The sequence below is a fragment of the Myotis davidii genome, unplaced genomic scaffold (genome assembly GCF_000327345.1).
Source record: "Myotis davidii unplaced genomic scaffold, ASM32734v1 scaffold96, whole genome shotgun sequence".
Taxonomy (NCBI): Eukaryota; Metazoa; Chordata; class Mammalia; order Chiroptera; family Vespertilionidae; genus Myotis; species Myotis davidii.
This window is the reverse complement of record NW_006289416.1, coordinates 8,732,969-8,753,321: the sequence shown is the minus strand read 5'-3', so window position 1 is coordinate 8,753,321 and position 20,353 is coordinate 8,732,969. Positions and strand designations below refer to the sequence as shown.

The following is a 20,353-nucleotide window of genomic DNA, read 5'->3' as shown; positions in this document are numbered from 1 at the left end:
TCTCTCTGGCCCGCTGCATATTTTTCTTCCCTTTTTCTTCCTAATTTAAACATGCTCAGCATTTCTTTCCAAGCGGCTTTCTGAGCCGAACCGAAGGAGGCGGGCGGGAAGGGAGGAGCGACATTAGAGGCCGGGAGCGGAGGGTCCTCTTGGCTGGTCGTGGTGAGAAAGGCCCTTCTGTGGGGACAGCCAGGACAGAGTCTGCTTTGTTTCTGTTTTAAAACCTTTTCCTGGAAGTTGTCGTGACCAAACCCTGTATGTTCTCCAGCACGTGGTCGCAAGCGGACTCAGGGCCCCACTGGCTGCCTTTCGGAAGCGATCGAAAAGGAAATGTCCTTGGACTAGGAATAGTGGCTTAGGGTAAACTTCTTAGAAGGAAAATGATGGCGAGGGTAGGGGCCCTGACACCCCCTAATTAGGGTGCATTGTCGCAGCCTCAGAGAAAAGCACCACGAAGAGGGCTCGAGGCTGAGCCTGGGCCGAGATGCCAGCACCTTCTCTTCATTTAGCCGCAGACCGTGTCTGCCGCTTCTAGGAAGGATGCAAATGAGGAGCGGAATCCATGCACCTGCTGAATCCGTGTCTCCGGGTGCCCCAGGCGTTGGGGCCCAGCCTGCTGGAGCCCCGTCACCCTCTGCTCAATAATGCAGGGGGCGTTTGCTCTACCAAAGTGTCACCTGTCTAGGTGAGTCGTGCCAGTGTCGATCCGAAGTGACAGCCATCTTTGCGTCCCCACGTCTCTAACTGACTTCTCTTTCATCATTCATGTTGGAAAGGTAACATTTTCGACAAGATTGTTTCCTCTCCCCCAGCCTGTGTCTCGGCACGCCCCCCCCGTCTCCCTCGCCCGTCCCCACCGCACACCTGATCAAACCGAGATCACTGACAGAGGCTTCCTTCTCCAAATTAAATGAGCCTGACTAGCCTGGGAACGCTCATGAAGAAAGCGAGGGAAATGCTGATGAGTAACGCTAATGAAATCAGGGACCGGAGATCCTCCTGGAGGCGGATCCTGGGATCTCGCAGCATTCCTCCCCGTGAAGAATGGATGGAAGTCGGTTGTGTGGCGTGATTTTAACATCTGTCCTACCCTTCACGGTCATTTGTATTTGTAATGGAACCAGGTTAAATACTCCCATTCTGATGTTGCCGGCAGGGATGGAAATGAACACTTCAATGAAATCATCCGGACTGATTCATCTGCGCTCCGTTGGTGATGGAGCGCTAATGAGAATGCTGGGACACAGGGTTTATCACATGATGAGGAGGAGTCAGTAAATCTCGGAGATTAGAATCGCTGCAGAGCTCCCCACGCATGCACGGCGCCCCTCACAGACCTCTGCTAGTGATGTGACTGAGGGAGGGACAGGGACAGGGAGCCGGCCGGGTGGCCAGGGCCTGTCTCCCCTCTGATAGACCCAGGAAGCGTTCTCTCCAGCTGGCGAACCCCAGCGTGGCCCCCGGACGTTTCTGAGGACCCTGTTTCAGGGACTGAAAGGCAGGACTCGGACTCGGCTTTCTTCCTGTCCCTGTAGTTATAAACGTCCACTTTCACCATGGCCTTCTCTTCGCCTAGACCAGCGGTTATCCGCCTGTGGGTCGCGACCCCTTTGGCGGTCGAACGAACCTTTCACAGGGGTCGCCTAAGACCATCCTGCATATCATATGTTTACATTACGATTCATAACAGTAGCAACATTACAGTTATGAAGTAGCAACGAAAATAATTTTATGGTTGGGTCACAACATGAGGAACTGTATTTAAAGGGACAGAAGGTTGAGAACAACTGGCCTAGACAGTCCCTTTGCTTCCTTAGTTGTCCGTGTGAAGCAGAGCCATTGTGTTTGAACTGCTGGGGCTCTTGAATGTCTGTAACTTTGGAACTCAGGCCCCTTTCCCTGTGTCTCCTCCGCATGGCACTGTGCCTCAGGCGAAGTCGCAGGCTGTCTCGCAGGAGGGACCCTCAGACGCCAAGGGTCCTGTGGCAGCAGTGTGAATTCAAGTTCATTAATGCGGATTACTCAATGTATTTTCAGACTGAATTGCTGTATTCATATGTTGTATTTTCCCATGTTACCACCTTTCTTCTATCTAGACCAGCGGTTCTCAACCTGTGGGTCGCGATCCCTTTGGTGGTCGAACGACCCTTTCACAGGGGTCACCTAAGACCATCTGAAAACACATATATAATTACATATTGTTTACAGTATCAAAATTACAATTATGAAGTAGCAACGAAAATAATTTTATAATTGGGGGTCACCACAACATGAGGAACTGTATTAAAGGGTCGCGGCATTAGGAAGGTTGAGAACCACTGATCTAGACGCTATTGCTTAAAATCCAAGTGAGTTAAAAATGGGAACATGTAGTCAGCTGGCCTGTTAGGTTAACTGCCAGAATCTGAATGATTCCAAATATCAAAATGGGGGGCATGGCAGAAGCTGAGTCCCTTCCATTGAAGGAACACGTTATGTCATTCACTTTCCATGGGGATGTCCAGTCGAGGTGGAGCCGATATGACACGTATGTGATACTGCGTGTGCATGGGTATTCTGAGTAGCCGGGGGGACCTGCTGGGTTTTGAAGGATAGTGGTAAAGCTGACTTTTAGAAAGCATATCTTGTTCAGGGAAAGCCCACTTTGGATTGCTGCTCCTACTTACCAGTATTTGTCCACGGACAACGATGGCGAGGAGGTGGCATTCTGGAGACTTTGCCTCCTGGACTGGAAAACAGGACGGTTTGGGGAGACACCTTAGGTTGTGCATAATTGGGATGCAGATGTAGTGCCAGTTCGGGGAGGGGACACAAACCTAATTGCTCAGAGCCCATGTTACTGAGACTCGAGGGAATTTGGAACTTGACTACATTTAGCTTAAAAAACAAATACAGCTGTTGCTTCCCAAGTCTTAACATGACTGTTGAACAGAGTAAATCTTGTTTTCTTCAAAGAAACAAAGATGTTTTAAAAAACGTTGGGCTGTGATTTGAGAACATAATTTTTATCTAATTTGCTGAAGATAAGATGCTTGTGCCTCATTGTATAATTACACTTTGAGATGGACACATTTTTTCAGACACTGTGTGCATTTAACTGTAAACCATCAGGGTGCACATGCTAGCATCAGATTCAGCTCTAGCGTGGACCATACACATCGCATATGTCTACTCTTATTAGAATGCACAGAATTTCATGCTGCTCCAGGTGACAGCACGCCTTCAGGAACATGCTGACATCCAAAGGCACATTTTATGACAAAAAATATTAACAAGATTTAATTTTTTTAAGAAAAGTGAAATCTAACCATAAGATCCAATTGTCTCATTCCCATTTTGGAAAAATAGGGTCTATGTGGTTTTAATTTTTCATTCACTCTTGCATGCACACACACACGTATACACTGCTCACCCATGCATGCACACTCACCCACACATGTACACATGCCCACATGTGCACACCCACACATGTATACCCACCCACACATATACGCACACTTGCACATGTACACATACATTCACACACGTACCCATAAAACATATAGCTACATATGTACACACATGCACAACCTCCCACATGCACACACAGCCACACATACATGCACAACCATGCATACACACTCACGTGTGTGCACACATGCGCATGCACTTATATACCCATGCATGCACGCACACATGCACACACACCCACACATGCACTCTCCACATAGGCACATATGCTCACATACACATACATATATGCATGCACTCCCATGCTAGCACACGGAGGCTGGTTTCTCTCCTACATTGCAGGGACTGCTGTGAGGGCCTTCCTGTGGTGTCCTCCAGGTCTGTAAGGCTGCTGTGACCATCCTCCCTCTGTTGACATGTTGGCATCCCATGTCACATGGGATGTGTGCTCAGTTTCACACTCACACCACGTGCCAGGCTCAGAAAGGGCAGGGAGTGAAGGCAAAGCTGTGTTGACACAGAAAGAAAGCAAAAATAATGATGTGGAGGTTTTGTTTTATTTGATTGGGAGGTCATTTGTTTCTGTAAGTAATTGTAAAAGGGGAATTTCATGCTGCAGGTACCATCCCCAAGCACACTCATTCATCAGATTCCAGGTGGCGGGGTGAGGGCCGCAGGGAGCCGAGAGCACCCAGGGGGACAGTTTTAGGGAAAAGCACATGTCAGGTTTACTTTCTTTTCTGAGATTCAGGAGCCTACCTCAGAACACTTTTTCAGTTTAAAAATTGCACTCATTTACCTGTTGAAGTATATTGTTCTCATAATTTCATCACCGGAAATAAAAATTTCTACAAATGCTATGGAACATTCTGGTACATTTGAATGCATACGAGCTAGAGATTTTTTAGAACATTGTAGCTTGTGATGAAAATAAAGATCATGACAAATAATGACCCAAATTTAGAAGTTTCTATGAGTCCTGGCCCGCCCTCCCTTCCTCCCTTTCTCCCTCTGCCTAAACTTTTTAAAAAGCATCTAGGAACACGGTTATGAGAATTCACTGATAATAGTGAATTCTATAGAAAATAAGCATAATTGTTACAGTAAGAGCAGATGTTGCCTGTCATGATGACAGCATGGATGCAACTTTAGTTCAGACACCACTATGGTTATGAAGGGACTATCAAGGAAGTCAGGTGGTGTGTATAGAAGTAACTATGTGGGGCATGTTAGCTTGTGGTGTGACCCATTGGTACATAATTTCTATGTGACTGTAGCTAATTTAAAGAAAAAGACTCCCCGACTCTTTGGAAAGAAAGTTAGTCTGCAGTCAATCCCTGTGGGTCTGGGTGTGCGCACACTTGCTCACTCCATGCCCCAACCCTCAAGGGTTGACTTTCCCATTTCCCTTCTTCTCTCCTGTGCTAATTTGTCTAAAATAAAGGATGAAGCACCAGAAATGCAAAGAGATGGGGGTAGAGGCAAGGGGGAAAGTCCTGGGACATAAGTCCTGTGTGGGGTTCAGAAACTATTGGAACCCTTTCTCCCCTCATCTCTCACGCGGCCACACCCTTAGCGAAAGCAGCATGGCTCACTTTCTAACAGGGGCCGTTTTGTTGGAGAACCTCAGGGTGCCAGTGCTGAGGGGCAAAGTGACTGGGTCCAGAGACAGTCATTGCTGCTCCTTCATGATAACCAGATGTCCTTCGTGAAGGCCAGGTGTATGGTGTACAGGGCGTGGATGGGTACTAATGGCTGGGTTTCAGCTGTGTGGCGTGGAGAAGTATTTCATGCAAGGTCCCTCACTGGATTCTAAATGGTATCAATCAGGGTGACTTACCTATAATTCCAATTGGGTCCTGTTAGGGGTGTGTCGCCCCTCAGATGCAGAGGCAATCATGAGGACAGGTCCTGTCCTCATGATTGCTCTCCTCACTTCATTTCCACTTCTCTTTAATTTTTCAAGGTTCTCCTTTATTTTCTCTTCTTTTTCCTCCTGACATGGCTGAAAACCAGAAAAGCTTTTGGTCTTTTCAATAATGGTTTAAGCTCTAATTTGGGCTCTCCACTTGTATAATTATATTGCTGTAACATGCGGCCAACTCCAGACCTGATGTGCTCATTGGGAGGGGCCTCAAAATGAGGCGTCTCATTTCTCACTTAACTTGAAATTAAATTCTGAGGCCGTGAGAAGGAGAAATTGTATTTATGTTCAGGAAGTTACCTGTGGATACCTAATTAAATTAGAATTGGGTAAAAACCAGAGGCCATTTTATTGTGATTCTTAAAAATGGATTCTGTTGGGTTTTAAGTAAAGAAGTAATTCAGTTATGAATCAGGTGCTTTCATGATTGGAACAGGGCAACTGACATTGGCCAAAGTGGTAGAAAAATGTTTGCTCACCTGATGTCAGAGCAGAAGTGGCCTCTCAGCTCTTCTCTCAGGAGAGTCAAACATCCTGCAAAAAACCGTAACTCACGTCCGATGGACGGATATGCTGCCTGTATGTTGGTGTCCTTTCCGAGGAGGGAGGAATCAGCTCCGTGTCTGTGTTCTCTGCCTTTTTCATTTCTCAGAATTTTCTAACTTTGACTAAAACCTCTCACTGTCTCCGAAACAGAGGTGAAGTGACTCTCCAAGTGACCGATTATAGATTTGGAAGGAAGTGTGTTGCAAGATTCTACCGTGAATTGAGGCTGGGCATTCACCCCTCAGGTGTGTGGGGGCCCCTTTTGGGAGTTGGCCCCTTGGAGTCCGTGTATTTTGATATAATGGCCATCTGTTCGTGGATATCACGTTTGCAGGTGTAAGACCTAGTTTGGTGTAGATAAACATGTAATTTGGTCTGATTGTATAGCTTCACCAGGTGGCACAACAATAGCAAAGCATGGCATTTACTGTAAGCCAGTAACCAAGCAGGGGCCGGAGACCTGGGCTGTTTACTTGTCACCTCTCCATATCTGTTTTCCTCGTTCACAGCCAACTCTCAATTCTGCAAGCTCGTGAGGAGAGGAGGGATGGGATCCGCCATTTCCCAGCCCAGTCTCATCATCTGTTCACTACCTCCCCTCCAGGTCTTGGGAAGGCTGCTAACCAGAACCATGGCCTCTGCCCCATGTGAGCCCAGACTGAAGGCTGACCTGGGCCACAGGTGACCACTGAGCTGCTGGGCTGGTGGCTCCGGAGGGTCCCTGCAGCTGCTCCCATCTGAGGCCCCAGCATCCTCCTCCCCTTCTGGGCAGCTCCCAGGTGGGTCAGGAATGCAGGGGCCGGATAGGAGGGTTGGGTATCTGGGGGACAGACCCATAGGAGCCCTAGTACCATCCACGCCCTCAGTGTTCTCGCCTCCCCTCTACTTTTTAATATTTTCTTTTTGTTATTGTTTTCTTTTTATTCGTTGTTGTTTTTTTAGGACTACTTTCTAATATTTTCAAAAATGGTAAGAATAAGCAAAGCCCGGCCCACACTCCCTCCCCAGGCTGGGCCCTGCCCTCCCGGGCTCCCTCATTTCAGGGTCTGGCCAGTGGCTGCCAACTATTTTGTTCCAGAAATGGTGTCAAATGGACAGTTGTATTTATTTATTATATTTGTTAAGCTGAAAACAGCAAAGGAGATTTTGAAAGTATGGATACTTATCAACAGCCACCTCACTCCACACATGACCTAGGCACTCACCAGCTATAAATAACTGCGACCAACATTCTTTAAAGGGCTTTTTCCACTGTGCGCAGTTTTGTCTTTTGCCATTTTCATCTAATGACTTTGCCCATGTCATCAAAGCATACTTCATTATGTTGGGACAATATTGCATCACAGGACTAAACTACAGATGACTAAACCGCTGCTCACTGCTGATGGTTTTCAGTGGTTCTCAACCTGTGGGTCACCATCCTGTGGGTTGCGACCCTTTTGGGGGTTGAACGACCCTTTCACAGGGGTCGCCTAAGACCATCAGAAAACATATATTATTACATATTGTTTTTGTGATTAATCACTATGCTTTAATTATGTTCAATTTGTAACAATGAAAATACATCCTACATATCAGATATTTACATTACGATTCATAACAGTAGCAAAATTACAGTTATGAAGTAGCAACGAAAATAATTTTATGGTTGGGGGTTACCACAACATGAGGAACTGTATTAAAGGGTCGCAGCATTAGGAAGGTTGTTTAGATGGTAGTCACTTACCATGAAGCCTCTTTGTGCACATGTATGGTCTGCATTTCATGTCTTTAGACTCTGCTTCTGAAAGTAAAATTATTGGACTGAAGGGTGTCAACATTTTAAAGTTTCTCTCCTTTTACTCTCTTTCATCAAGATTCTCTCATGTGTAGCAGCATGACTGGCACATGAGAAGTTTCTAAATATTTTTTTTTATTCTCAAGGAATTTATTAATCTCTTTCCATCCAGTTTTTTAAAAATAATTTTTTATTTTTCAATTTTAGTTGACATCCAAGGTTTCTGAATACTCAGCACAGAATTACTTTTGGTTACTGACTCATCCGAAAACGTTTCCTGGAGGTTTCACTGGCAATGGGATGCTGACAGGACAAAGGACAGTGACTTGGTGCTGATGGTGGCTGGGTGGCAACATCTGGGACTGGAGGTCAGGTGACCCAAATTCCAGTCCTGTATCCACTGTTTCCCATGTAACTTGGGAAAGTCAGTCAGCTTTTCCAAGATTCAGTTTTTCTCATCTGCAAAATAGGCATTTTGGTGATGCCACCTGGCAGGTCCTGCGGGTTAGAGGGAGATGATCAAATGAAAATGGCCCGTTGGGCAGCAGGCATGGTTGTCATTGGCTGTGCGTGTGCACGGGTGTGTGTGCGCTTACAGTGACTATGTGTGCCCCCGCTCTGGAGTGCTTGCCGCTGGCATCTGAAGTCCTCCATCCGCAGGTGCTGAAGCTCTCCTGTCGCCTGCCTGCCCCGCTAACGCCCCCTGGGCACACAAGATGGTCTCTGTCTGTCCTCTCAACCATCCCTGAAACATGAGTGCGCTTTGCCACATTCCCTTAGGATCCGGCTCTGATAATGTGATAATGAGTGATTACATTTAATGAGACACCCTTCTCAGGTCATATCAGTGTATTTTAATAGAGCCTTTCTGGAAAATATCTTAACCCCCAGTTTCCCAAGTAGTTAATGGAACGCTACTTCAGATAGTTATCCCCTCAAAAAATAATGGAAATAATAAAAAGTAAGTAAAATAGATTGGTCAATAAGAGGCGAGGCATGCCATTTTATGTCCCTGGGGGATTAACAAGGTATGGCACACGACGTTAAAGAATGTAAAATGTCCTGCAGCAAAAATGTCAGGTTTTATCTAATGATTTAGATGCCTTCCAACCCTCTCACTCACAGGACAGCTGTCAATATCTTGCAGTGTCCCCTGGGAAATGCTGCCTTCAATCAGGAAGTCAGTGTGCCGTGCCCACGTAGGCTGGACTAGGCTGCCGAGCACACACTACTGGCCTTGTTAAAATCAGAGCCTTTTTTTATTGTGGTAAAATAGTCATGACATAAAAGTTGCCATTTTAGCCATTTGTAAGTGTCCAGTTCAGTGACATCGCTGTGCAGCCATCACACCTGCCACCAGTAGAACTTCACCTCTTCCTTCCCACCGAAGCTCTGCCCCCATTAAACAGCTCCTGGGCACCCACCCAAGTCTGGCACCCACCCTCTGCGTTCTGTCTCTACGGATCTGACTCCTCTGGGTGCTCATGTAAGTGGAATCACACAGTATGTGTCCTTTGTGACTGACTCGTTTCACTGAGCGCAGTGTCCTCAGGCCCATCCATGTTGTAGCAGGTGTCAGGATTTCCTTTCTTTTCACAACATGCCATATTCTGCCTGTCCATGCTTCTGCCTGTCAGGGGACACTTGGGTTGTTTCCCCCCTTTGGCTCCTGCAAATAATGCTTCTTTGTACCACCTGGCTCTTTGACACATGCCTGGTGTCCCCTCTGGATGACGTCTGTTCCCTCCAGGCAGGGGCCTGGGGTGCTAGGTGGCCTCCTTTTGAGGGAGGGCCAGAGCATTTTTATCACTTGTCACTGAGGAGTCTTTATACTTAGGGAAACTGTGTAATTCTGTCTATGGAATACCTTGCCCTAAAAGTTGACAGCGAGGTCCCACATGGTGGGAAGGCATGAGGGCCGTGCAGGTCATTGCTTAGGAAAGAAACCTGCAGAAGCAGGTGATGGGGTTCCTTCCTTTCCTTCCCAGCTGCATCCCTATGTGACATCTTCAGAAGGACTTGCCCTCCCCTTGAGGCTTCTTCCTTGCAGGGTCTTCTCCCAGGAGAGAGGCTGTCCTGGTTGTAACCTGATTTCTGGCTCCGAGGTGCAGAGTGGGTGGTCACTTAGAGGTGATAGCCTTGCGACCTGGGAGCTCGAGGAGAAACATGGTGTGCGTGCTGGGGAGGCCATGTCCTTGAACGTGATTTACTTCTCACCGTGTGTCATTTTTCTGCCCTAGCTTATGTTCCCGAGGAAGAATTGAAGGCAGCAGAAATAGATGAAGAAAACGTGGAGGAGGATGGGCTGTCCCTGGACATTCAGGACGGTGACTACGTGGGCGGCGACGAAGCCGAGATCAAAGAGACCCCGAGCTACCAGGACTCCCCTGTCAGCACGGCCACCAACCAGGACGCCGGCTACGGGTCGCCTTTCAGTGAAAACAGTGACCAGCTCGCCCATTTCAAAAGCTCCTCCTCCAGAGAAGACAAAGAGGACCCACAGGGTCCAGACAGCGCCTCCTACCCCCAGGACAGCCTGGCACAAATCAAGGCCGTCTACGCGAACTTATTCTCAGAGTCCTGCTGGTCCAGCTTAGCACTGGATTTAAAGAAGTCCAGTTCGACTGCCAGCAGCAACGATGTGGGCCCCAAGGAGAGCTCCACCCCGACCCCCACGCCCCCCGCCACAACGACGGTGGGGACCACGGGCACCACCGCCAGCACACCCAGCTCCAGCTCCAGCTCCAGCACCAGTTCCAGCACCAGCACCAGCACCAGCAACAGCGGCGGCTCGGGCTACGACTGGCATCAGGCCGCGCTGGCCAAGACGCTGCAGCAGACGTCCACGTACGGGCTGCTGCCTGAGCCCAGCCTGTTCAGCACCGTGCAGCTCTACAGGCAGAACAACAAGCTGTACGGCTCGGTGTTTACGGGCGCCAGCAAGTTCCGCTGCAAGGACTGCAGCGCCGCCTACGACACGCTGGTGGAGCTGACGGTGCACATGAATGAGACGGGCCACTACCGCGACGACAACAGGGACAAGGACTCCGAGAAGACCAAGCGGTGGTCCAAGCCCAGGAAGCGCTCTCTGATGGAAATGGAAGGGAAGGAGGATGCCCAGAAGGTGCTCAAGTGCATGTACTGTGGCCACTCCTTCGAGTCCCTGCAAGACCTGAGCGTCCACATGATCAAGACTAAGCATTACCAGAAAGTGCCTCTGAAGGAGCCAGTACCAGCTATCACCAAACTGGTCCCTTCCACGAAAAAGCGAGCCCTTCAGGACCTGGCGTCCCCGTGCTCCCCCGAGCCAGCAGGGGTCGCCGCAGAGGCCGCCCTGAGTGAGTCAGCCAAGGACCAGAAGACCGCCAACCCCTACGTGACACCCAACAACCGCTATGGCTACCAGAACGGCGCCAGTTACACCTGGCAGTTCGAGGCCCGCAAAGCGCAGATCCTCAAGTGCATGGAGTGCGGCAGCTCCCACGACACCTTGCAGCAGCTCACCGCCCACATGATGGTCACTGGCCACTTCCTGAAGGTGACCACTTCCGCCTCCAAGAAGGGGAAGCAGCTGGTGCTGGACCCTGTGGTGGAGGAGAAGATCCAGTCCATCCCTCTGCCCCCTACCACGCACACCCGGCTCCCCACCTCCCACATCAAAAAGCAGCCCGACTCGCCGGCGGGGTCCACGACCTCAGAGGAGAAAAAGGAACCAGACAAGGAGAAGGTGCCAGTGGCAGGTGACACGGAGAAGAAGATCAAGGAGGAGAGCGAGGACACCTCCGAGAAGTTTGAGCCCACCACGCTCTATCAGTACCTCCGCGAGGAGGACCTGGACGACAGCCCCAAGGGCGGGGTGGACATCCTGAAGTCCCTGGAGAACACGGTCTCCACAGCCATCAGCAAAGCCCAGAACGGCGCGCCCTCGTGGGGCGGCTACCCCAGCATCCATGCGGCCTACCAGCTGCCGGGCGCCGTGAAGCCGCTGCCAGCCGTGCAGAGCGTGCAGATGCAGCCATCCTATGCCGGCAGTGTGAAGTCGCTGTCCTCGGAGCACAGCGCACTGCTGCACTCCCCGGGGAGCCTCACGCCGCCGCCCCACAAGAGCAACGTGTCAGCCATGGAGGAGCTGGTGGAGAAGGTCACGGGCAAGGTCAACGTGAAGAAAGAGGAGAGGCCCGTGGAGAAGGAGAAGGGCTCACCCACCAAGGCCATGTCCCCTGTGGCCAAAGAGAATAAGGATTTCCCTAGGACAGAGGACAGCAGCAGCAAAACCCAGCAGAAGAAGGGCCCGGAGGTGGAGGTGGGCAAGACCAAGAAGGAGGGTGCGGTAGAGGCCCACACCCCCAATGGCACTGAGCCACTCAAAGCCAAAGTCACCAATGGCTGCAGCAGCCTGGGCATCATCACGGACCACTCGCCGGAGCCGTCGTTCATCAGCCCTCTGAGCGCGCTGCAGTCCATCATGAACACACACCTAGGCAAAGTGTCCAAGCCCGTGAGCCCCTCGCTGGACCCGCTGGCTATGCTGTACAAAATCAGCAACAGCATGCTGGACAAGCCCATGTACCCCGCCACCCCCGCCAAGCAGGCCGACGCCATCGACCGTTACTACTACGAGAACAGCGACCAGCCCATCGACCTGACCAAGGCCAAGAGCAAGCCCCTGGTCTCCGGTGTGGCCGACGCAGTTTCTTCGCCCCTGCGGGAGAGCGCGCTCATGGACATCTCCGACATGGTGAAGAACCTCACGGGCCGGCTCACCCCCAAGTCCTCCACGCCCTCCACGGTGTCCGAGAAGTCAGATGCCGATGCCAGCAGCTTCGAGGAGGCGCTGGACGAGCTGTCGCCTGTTCATAAGCGGAAGGGCCGCCAGTCCAACTGGAACCCCCAGCACCTGCTCATCCTGCAGGCCCAGTTCGCCTCCAGCCTGCGGGAGACGCCCGAGGGGAAGTACATCCTGTCGGACCTGGGCCCGCAGGAGCGGGTACACATCTCCAAGTTCACGGGGCTTTCCATGACCACCATCAGCCACTGGCTGGCCAACGTCAAGTACCAGCTGAGGAGGACAGGCGGGACAAAGTTCCTGAAGAACCTGGACACAGGGCACCCTGTGTTCTTCTGCAACGATTGTGCCTCTCAGTTCAGAACTGCGCCCACGTACATCAGTCACCTAGAGACGCACCTGGGCTTCAGCTTGAAAGACCTCTCCAAGCTGCCCCTCAACCAGATTCAGGACCAGCAGAGTGTCTCAAAGGTCCTGGCCAACAAGGCCGTGGGCCCGGTGGGGGCTGCCGAGGACGATCTGGGCTCCACATTCCAGTGTAAGCTGTGCAACCGGACTTTTGCGAGCAAACACGCAGTCAAACTGCACCTTAGCAAGACCCACGGCAAGTCCCCGGAGGACCACCTGATCTACGTGACAGAGTTGGAGAAACAGTAGCGGCCAGGTACGCGAGGGACCCCGCCCGGCACATTGCACTAAACGTCTTCACACTGCACTAGGCCCGGCCTGAGCCTCCGAAATCAGCCTTCCTGGGTTGCCGAACGGCCTGCCTGGACCTCGGTTTTTCTTACACATGTTTTGTAGCTATATTTATATGCTCTTTGTCTGATTGCGCATGTCATTTTTCTTTTTCCGTGAGTCAAAGTCTGACCTTTATTTTCAACATCTGTTCTTGATGTTAAACTATCTTTTGTAGGAAATGATGGGGCACACTACTCAGAGACACCAACTTAGCAGGAAAGAAAGACACAAATAACAGTGATAAAAAGACATCCTAAACATTACAAAGTTGCCATGACAATAAAGGTCATAGGACCTAGTGGTGTCAAATTTAACCCTTTGGGGACTGTAATCGCATCTCTGTGCCTTTCACTCCAAAAAAAAAAAGAAAAAGAAAAAAGAAAAGGCTTAAAGGCATTTCATTCAGATCAAAAGCTGTGTCAGACACAAAACTTATTTAATAATTAAAAAATGAGCTTTTCTATGCAGACTGGTTTGTGAGGGGAACATGCATGCCGCTGTTGGAAGACAGAAGTTGTCTAGGACTTGCGGGGTTAGGAAGCCACAACGTCACACGTTCAAAACAAAAAACAAAACAAAAAACTAACAACAAACACCCCAGTTGCCACTATGCCCAGACCCTCTGGATGCTGAAGAAAATGCCACTTTTGGCAAAAAAAAAAAAAAAAAAAAAAAAAGAAAGAAAGAAAAAAAAGTATGCAAGCTATTATTTAAAACGTGTAAAAATGCTATTTCTTTTTTTTTCCTTGTAAAATACTGCGGTTTATAGTTATTTACAAATGTAAGCTTTGGTACAAGCTGACCTTTCTATAGCGCGCTGCATTGATAAATGAAAAAAAAAACAAAACACGGGGCAAATGTCGGAGTACTTCCCTTATAAATCGGCAGCATCCGCTTAAAAACTCCTCTGTCCTACCATCCTAAATGGTTACCTATCCTACCATTTTAACCTATCCAACTTTCTTTGTACCTTCTGGCTGTATGCTTTCTCTTTTAACTTTTTATATTGTCATTTTATATTAAATTTCTGTGTATATAATGTAAAACCACGATTTTTGAATAAAAATTAGTTCCTGCAGCTTGATTTAAATAGAGAAATTTTACTGGCATTTGCATCTCTCCAGATGCATGTATATCAGACAAAAAAATAAATAAATGAAGACAAAGCAAGGCACTATTAATTATATGTTTGATGTTCTGTCATTAATATTGTACAGTACATTTGGGTTCACACAATTAAATCCACTGTTTCCTCAACTGTAAAATAAATCCTCACGCCGTTCTTGGTTTACGTCGATTGTCATGTCGTCATTCTTCCACCTCAGGAGATGTTATTTCAGCAGCGAGAGGTCTTGCTGATGCAATCGACCAACAGAAATCCCACTCAGAATCATCATTTTGTGATTTGTGTGCTGACATGCCTTCACTCAAATGACAAGTATTGCGCTTTTAGAAATGATAATTAGCATTTTTAACTCCACTGGGTGCCACTGAGTTGAACTGTTGAGTGATGGGTGTTTAGTCCATAGAGAGCCTGAGGCCTGCACGTGGAGAGCCCACATGGATAGTTACAGGTGTTCCCAGTGTGCTTTCTGGGCGTCCGGGGGCTTGATGGGGTGGCAGGGAAGACCCAGGGCCTTGGGACCAGCTCTGCATTCTCTAAAGAGGAAAGTCTGTTATCTGTGCTTTAAAAAATGCAGTTTTAAAACATAAGCTGTCGCCTGATTCAGGGTTTGGAACCAGTCTTCTGCAGGTTGCCCTGAGCACCCAGGACTCTCCGGGGGCCCCCTGGGCATGTGAGGCTGTGAGCACTGAGCCCTGAGGTCCATGGCTCCGTCTGTATTGAGGGAAACCCCAGGAGCGCTTCAGGACATGGCATGGAGATTTCTTTTCCTACCTTTTGCTTAAATTTCCGTTAAATACATCCTGAGAAAGGGTAGACTTTGGACGCTCTGTTTGGAAGCAGCTGAGCAGCTGAGCTGTGCCCACTATTGCCCATTGTCCGCGGGCAGCCGGACGGCCGACCAGGTGGCCCTATTTACAGTCTATACTAATGCCCTGGACACTGGCGAGCTGGGTTACTGTCCCGCCTGTTTCGTTGGTAAATAGTTCCGTCCTTTAGGAGCTTCAGCCACTTGGGTTCAGTTACTGGGTGGCTGTACTTTGGGCTGCAGGGGTGATGGAGAAGAATGACAGGCCTCTGATGGACATGGGGTCCTTGAATGAGAATCCTCTGAGGTTAGGTTTTCTTTGCCACAGGCCCACAGACATGATTATGTGATTTCACCAGTAGGAAGAGTAAGAGCCACAGGCACGTGGTGTGAAGGGAGGTGCCATTTGGGGATTGGGCCCCGGTGTCACAGCCACTGAGCTATTTGAAAGCTGCTTGCAACCCGAGTTCTGACACTGGCGTCTAGACACAGATGCAGGCCTCCTTTCTTTTTCTTTTTTAAAATATATTGTATTGATTTCAGAGAGGAAGGGAGAGGGAGAGAGAGTTAGAAACAGCAGTGATGAGAGAGAACCATTGATGGGCTGCCTCCTGCACACCCCACACTGGGGATCGAGCCCGCAACCCAGGCAGGTGCCCTGACCGGAAAAAAACCATGACCTCCTGATTCATAAGACCATGCTCAACCACTGAGCCATGCCGTTGGGCAATTTTTTCTTTTTCTAATTCATTAACCTCAGTTCTCTAACCGATAGATAGTACAAGACTAATTTGTCTTACCACCATTCATACGGATGCTGGAGGTGGGGACCTAGTTATAGTTAGGGGATGCTACTTCGTGCCAGGGACATCCTTGATGCTTCACCCACAGCAACTCATTTGGGCCTCACAGCATGGGGAGGGGCTGTTACTCCACTGTTCTCACAGATGAGGAGCCCAGCCCAGCACAGAGATGCCCACGGTCTGGGGGCTTGAAATTGACACAACCTGAGCCTGAGCTCAAAGCTCTGGCTTTGCCCCAGCCGTGCTCCTAATTGCCCCCTTTGCAGGCCCAGGGGTGGGTAGCTTCTGTGGGCTGGGGACGACAGATGAGGGTTTCAGGTGATGCTGATGGACAGGGACGTGAGTGCCACCCTGAGCAGACATTCATTCTTCACGTGGTTTCCAGCTGCAACCCACCTCAGGTTGCAAAAACAGGACAGCCCTGTTTTCTATGGGACCTGAAAACTAAGTTTAAGTAATGTTTGTTATGAATATGTAGCAGCTTCAATGACTACAGGTCTACCTAGTACTGTGAAAACTTGATTTGTGTAGGCGGACAGTGAGTAACCCAGGGAAGCAGTTGTCACCTCTAATTTGAGGATTCACCTTACAGATGGTTCTGCTTCCTTCATCTGTGTTTGGATACATGCACCCATCCTCGCCTTCATCTAGTCTCGAGTGTGCTCTGCGTTTCTCCCAGTCCTTCCTTAGCCCAGGTACCAGGTCTCCACTTCTAGAATTCGACAGCCAAAGGCCCCCGAGGAGCTGGAGAGAGCTGGCCATCTGCCCACCGGTAGGAGGCTGTAGGGGGGTGGGTAGTCACGTGGCTGCCCAGTGTTTTCTATTGGTTAGGTGACCTTGTGCACATGCAAAAGTTACCCTACTTGAAAACTAAACACTTTAAAAATATATATATTTTTAAATTGATTTCAGAGGTGAAGGGAGAGAGAAACATTAACAATGAGAGAGAACCATTGATCAGCTGCCTCCTCTATGCCCACTACTGGGGATAGAGCCTGCAACCTGGCCACTTAGTGCCCTGACCAAAAATAGAACCGTGACCTCCTGGTTTACAGGTTGACACTCAATCACTGAACCACGACGGTCGGGCATACTTTTTCTTTTAACTGTGGGATTCTAAAAGGTTTGAGATATTCTTTAGAATGTGTTGGGTTAAGATATATTGTTATTTAGTCAACATTTAAAGAGGTAGGAAGCCAATGAAATAATGGTAGATAATACTTTATGTAAGAGAAACAATCTTTTAGGTATTGCATGAAAAAGAAGCAATTAACTCAAAATTTATGTCACTACATTTCCATATTTTGTAATCTTTATAAAGTTTCTTACATTAGTCAAACATATCTAAACTTCTTCCAAATTCTCAGAAACCTGTCCATACAAATAAAGGTTTCTTCCAAGATAAAATTTCATCTTACTGCCTTTCTGATTATTTTTCTGAAGTTGAAGGCCAGTTATTGAATTGTAAACTTAAAAAGAGTAAAATTTGGAGAGTACCTGTGCTTTTTACATAACTTTTACTCCTGTAATAGAAGCAATATATAGTCATTGCCCAAAGCTTGGAACACAAAGACATAAAGAAGGAAATAAAAATAATGATTGCTTTCATCTATGAAAAAATCATTGTTAATATTTTAGTGGTAACATCTTCTTTTTTCCTGTCATGCTTCTACAAAATAGAGATCACACTGAACACCCTTTTGTACTTTACTTGATAGTAGATAATGAGTATTTTCCCATTTCGTTAAATATCACACATTTCTCATCTTATTGAGATGGTCTCTGGTTTAGATAGAATTTTAAAAAGCAGCATTTAGATTCTTCTCAAGTTTTCACTATTAGAAATGAGTGCAAAGAACATTCCACTCAGTATTTCTGGTTGTTTTATTAGAACAAACACCTACAACCGACACTGCGCCACCTCTCAGAGCTGTACCCCAGGGCCACGACTGGGACACCTTCCTTTTCCATCGCTTCTCTCACCAGGCAGTGGGCACCGGTGGCATTCAAATCTGAAGTGATCTGCAAGCTGACGGAAAGGACTTCGTTCAAACTTCAGATTACTGTGAGCGAAATTTTTAAAATAGGAAGGCATTTAAAGTGCAATTCTTTTCATGGCGATTGTTTTCTTAAATATACACTCATGTACACTCATCTTTAAGTTCCGGTTAGGTAGTTGGAAACTGACAGTGACAGTGCCTAACATCTTGTTTGTTTTCAGGGAAGCATTGTAATCTCATGAAATTCTTCTTGCAAAACGATGGGCGCGACAGGCGACATGGCGTGTTCCCACCACCTTAGGTGCTTGGGAAGAAACAATAGATTTTATTCTAAAAAAGGGGTCACAAAGTGAGTCTCCAGGTGACCTTCATTTCTTAAAATTTCTGTTTTCATGAAAACATGCCGCCTTTTCCCCCCTGAGACATTTAGATTCTAAACTCCTTGTTGCCTGTTTCCAGAGGCTCACCTGTTCTAGGGTGGAATTCTCTATCAGGAATAGACAGTCTTATATCGGAATCACTGCTTTGAATGACATCCACTTTGCCAGTGGTTTCCATTTTTAGGGGAATAGTCTAATTGCATTGTTTGGACATGAATAGATGCAGTCCACCTTTTTAACATGTGAAATTGGCAATGCCCTTGCTCAACGCACTTCTAGCAAGGGGCACACTGGCTACCAGGTGTCATCATGCCATTCTCAGGGCAAATTTGGCCTTTCTGGAGCCTCAACTCCTCAAAGACAGAATGTATATGTTTCTCTTCTAGTGATAACATTTAGCCTTCTTACTCACACTCCAAATATTGCCTTCTTGAAAACCCCACTCCGAGTCCTCAGGTTAGTCAGGCACTTCTAGCATCACAGAGAAACCAGGAGGAAGGGCCCGTAGGCGAGCAGGTGTGTGCCAAGTAGGTGCCTGTGTTCAGATGGTCGATCCTGTGTGCAGGGTGGGGAAGGCTGTCCTGCTCCGTGCCAGCAGGAAGAGAGGTGGGAGGTAGGAGGGCTCCGACTGGGGGTGGGGGGACCCTGCACAGACCAGAGGCTGTGGTCATCCTGTCACCGCATCACGAGGGAGTGAAGAGAGAGCATGTGCCCGAGAGCAGTCAGCCACTGGACCACTGTGGCCACTGGTGAGATGTCACCAGCGCAGGGATATGCGTCACGGAGGGACGTCACTAAGGTGACATGTACGTCTGGACATAACTAAAACCGAATAGCAGAGGCTAAGTTGTTTGAGGAGCGAGGTGGGCTGTGGAGTGAGTGTCTTGGACGAGACGATGGAGATCCAATTGTAACTACCGTAGATGGTTCGCAGGTTTCATTTGGTAAGAAAGACATTGCAAAAGGAGAATTGGAGTGTGGCCTCTCTAGGGTTAAAGATCCTTAAGCGTTAGTGAGAATGTATAAAGGAAATTTCTTTCTGAAGTAATTTATGGAAATGCCGCGCTCCCTTTGAAGGTTCCATGTCACCGCGTGGCACTCCGCAATGTTCCCTTTCTTCACCTGTCAGGCAAAGACCACCTCGAAGAGTCTCAGTGCTGATTACTAGTTAATTGTCATTAATAAGTGACAACTGACATTATGGGGGCTTAATGCAGAGAGAACAGAAAAGAGCCACAGATATTCTAATGAGCTGACTCCTACGTGCCCTCTATTGTTGTCGAAAATGAGGAGCTGTCGTCATTGTTCAGGAGATGGGCTTCAATTGCTCTGGAAATATTCTCTTTTAATTTCTTTATGCACAGATAATTCCTGGTACTCTGTATTTCTCTCCCCCACCCCTCTGCCTCCAGCATACGTGCACACACATGCACCTGCTCACCCTCTCCTGTGAGCGTGCTGAACACTCCCAACTCAGGAGCTGCCCTAACTTTTCCTGGACAGGGAAGTTGTGTGCTCTAAAAGCTTACATTCATAGCTCAGATGGAAAAAGAAAGGCCATTGACTTGGTTGGGGATGGGGATGGGGATGGAAAGGTCCTGTGCTGAGGGTGACTGGCAGAAGGAGAGAGGAGGAAGTGATTTAATAAGGCAAGATCGCCAATCAGAGCTGAGCGATCATCAGGAACATGCATCATTGTCAACTCACCTGAGAGAAACATCACTCTTCCCAATAACAAAAAAATCCCCCCAGAATGTTCCAAAAGTGAAGCCACAGATGCGGGGAAATGATTCAATAGATATTGAACTTTGAACTGCATCTGTTGCCATTTGATTTGGGGAAATTTTACCCAAACAACTTGCTTGTTAAAATCCTTAATGGTCAGGACAACTTAGCATGGACTTACAGTCCTTTCACACATAAATGTGTTTGCACATAAAATGCAATACTGTGTTTGGACATTAGAGCGGAAAATAAATTGAAAACACACAGCAAAATAATTTCCGCGTTGACCT

The 20,353-nt window shown here is 48.1% G+C and overlaps 1 protein-coding gene across 1 annotated transcript in view; it reads left to right on the top strand.

Moving 5' to 3' along the window:
- Positions 1-14,515, top strand: part of TSHZ1 (teashirt zinc finger homeobox 1) — a 16,099-nt gene extending 1,584 nt beyond the window's left edge. Inside the window, exon 2 of the mRNA XM_015562681.1 lies at positions 9,835-14,515. Coding sequence (XP_015418167.1) covers positions 9,835-13,140 — 3,306 coding nt within the window. The 3' untranslated portion in view covers positions 13,141-14,515. The remainder of the gene's footprint in view (positions 1-9,834) is intronic.
- Positions 14,516-20,353: the final 5,838 nt, after the last annotated feature.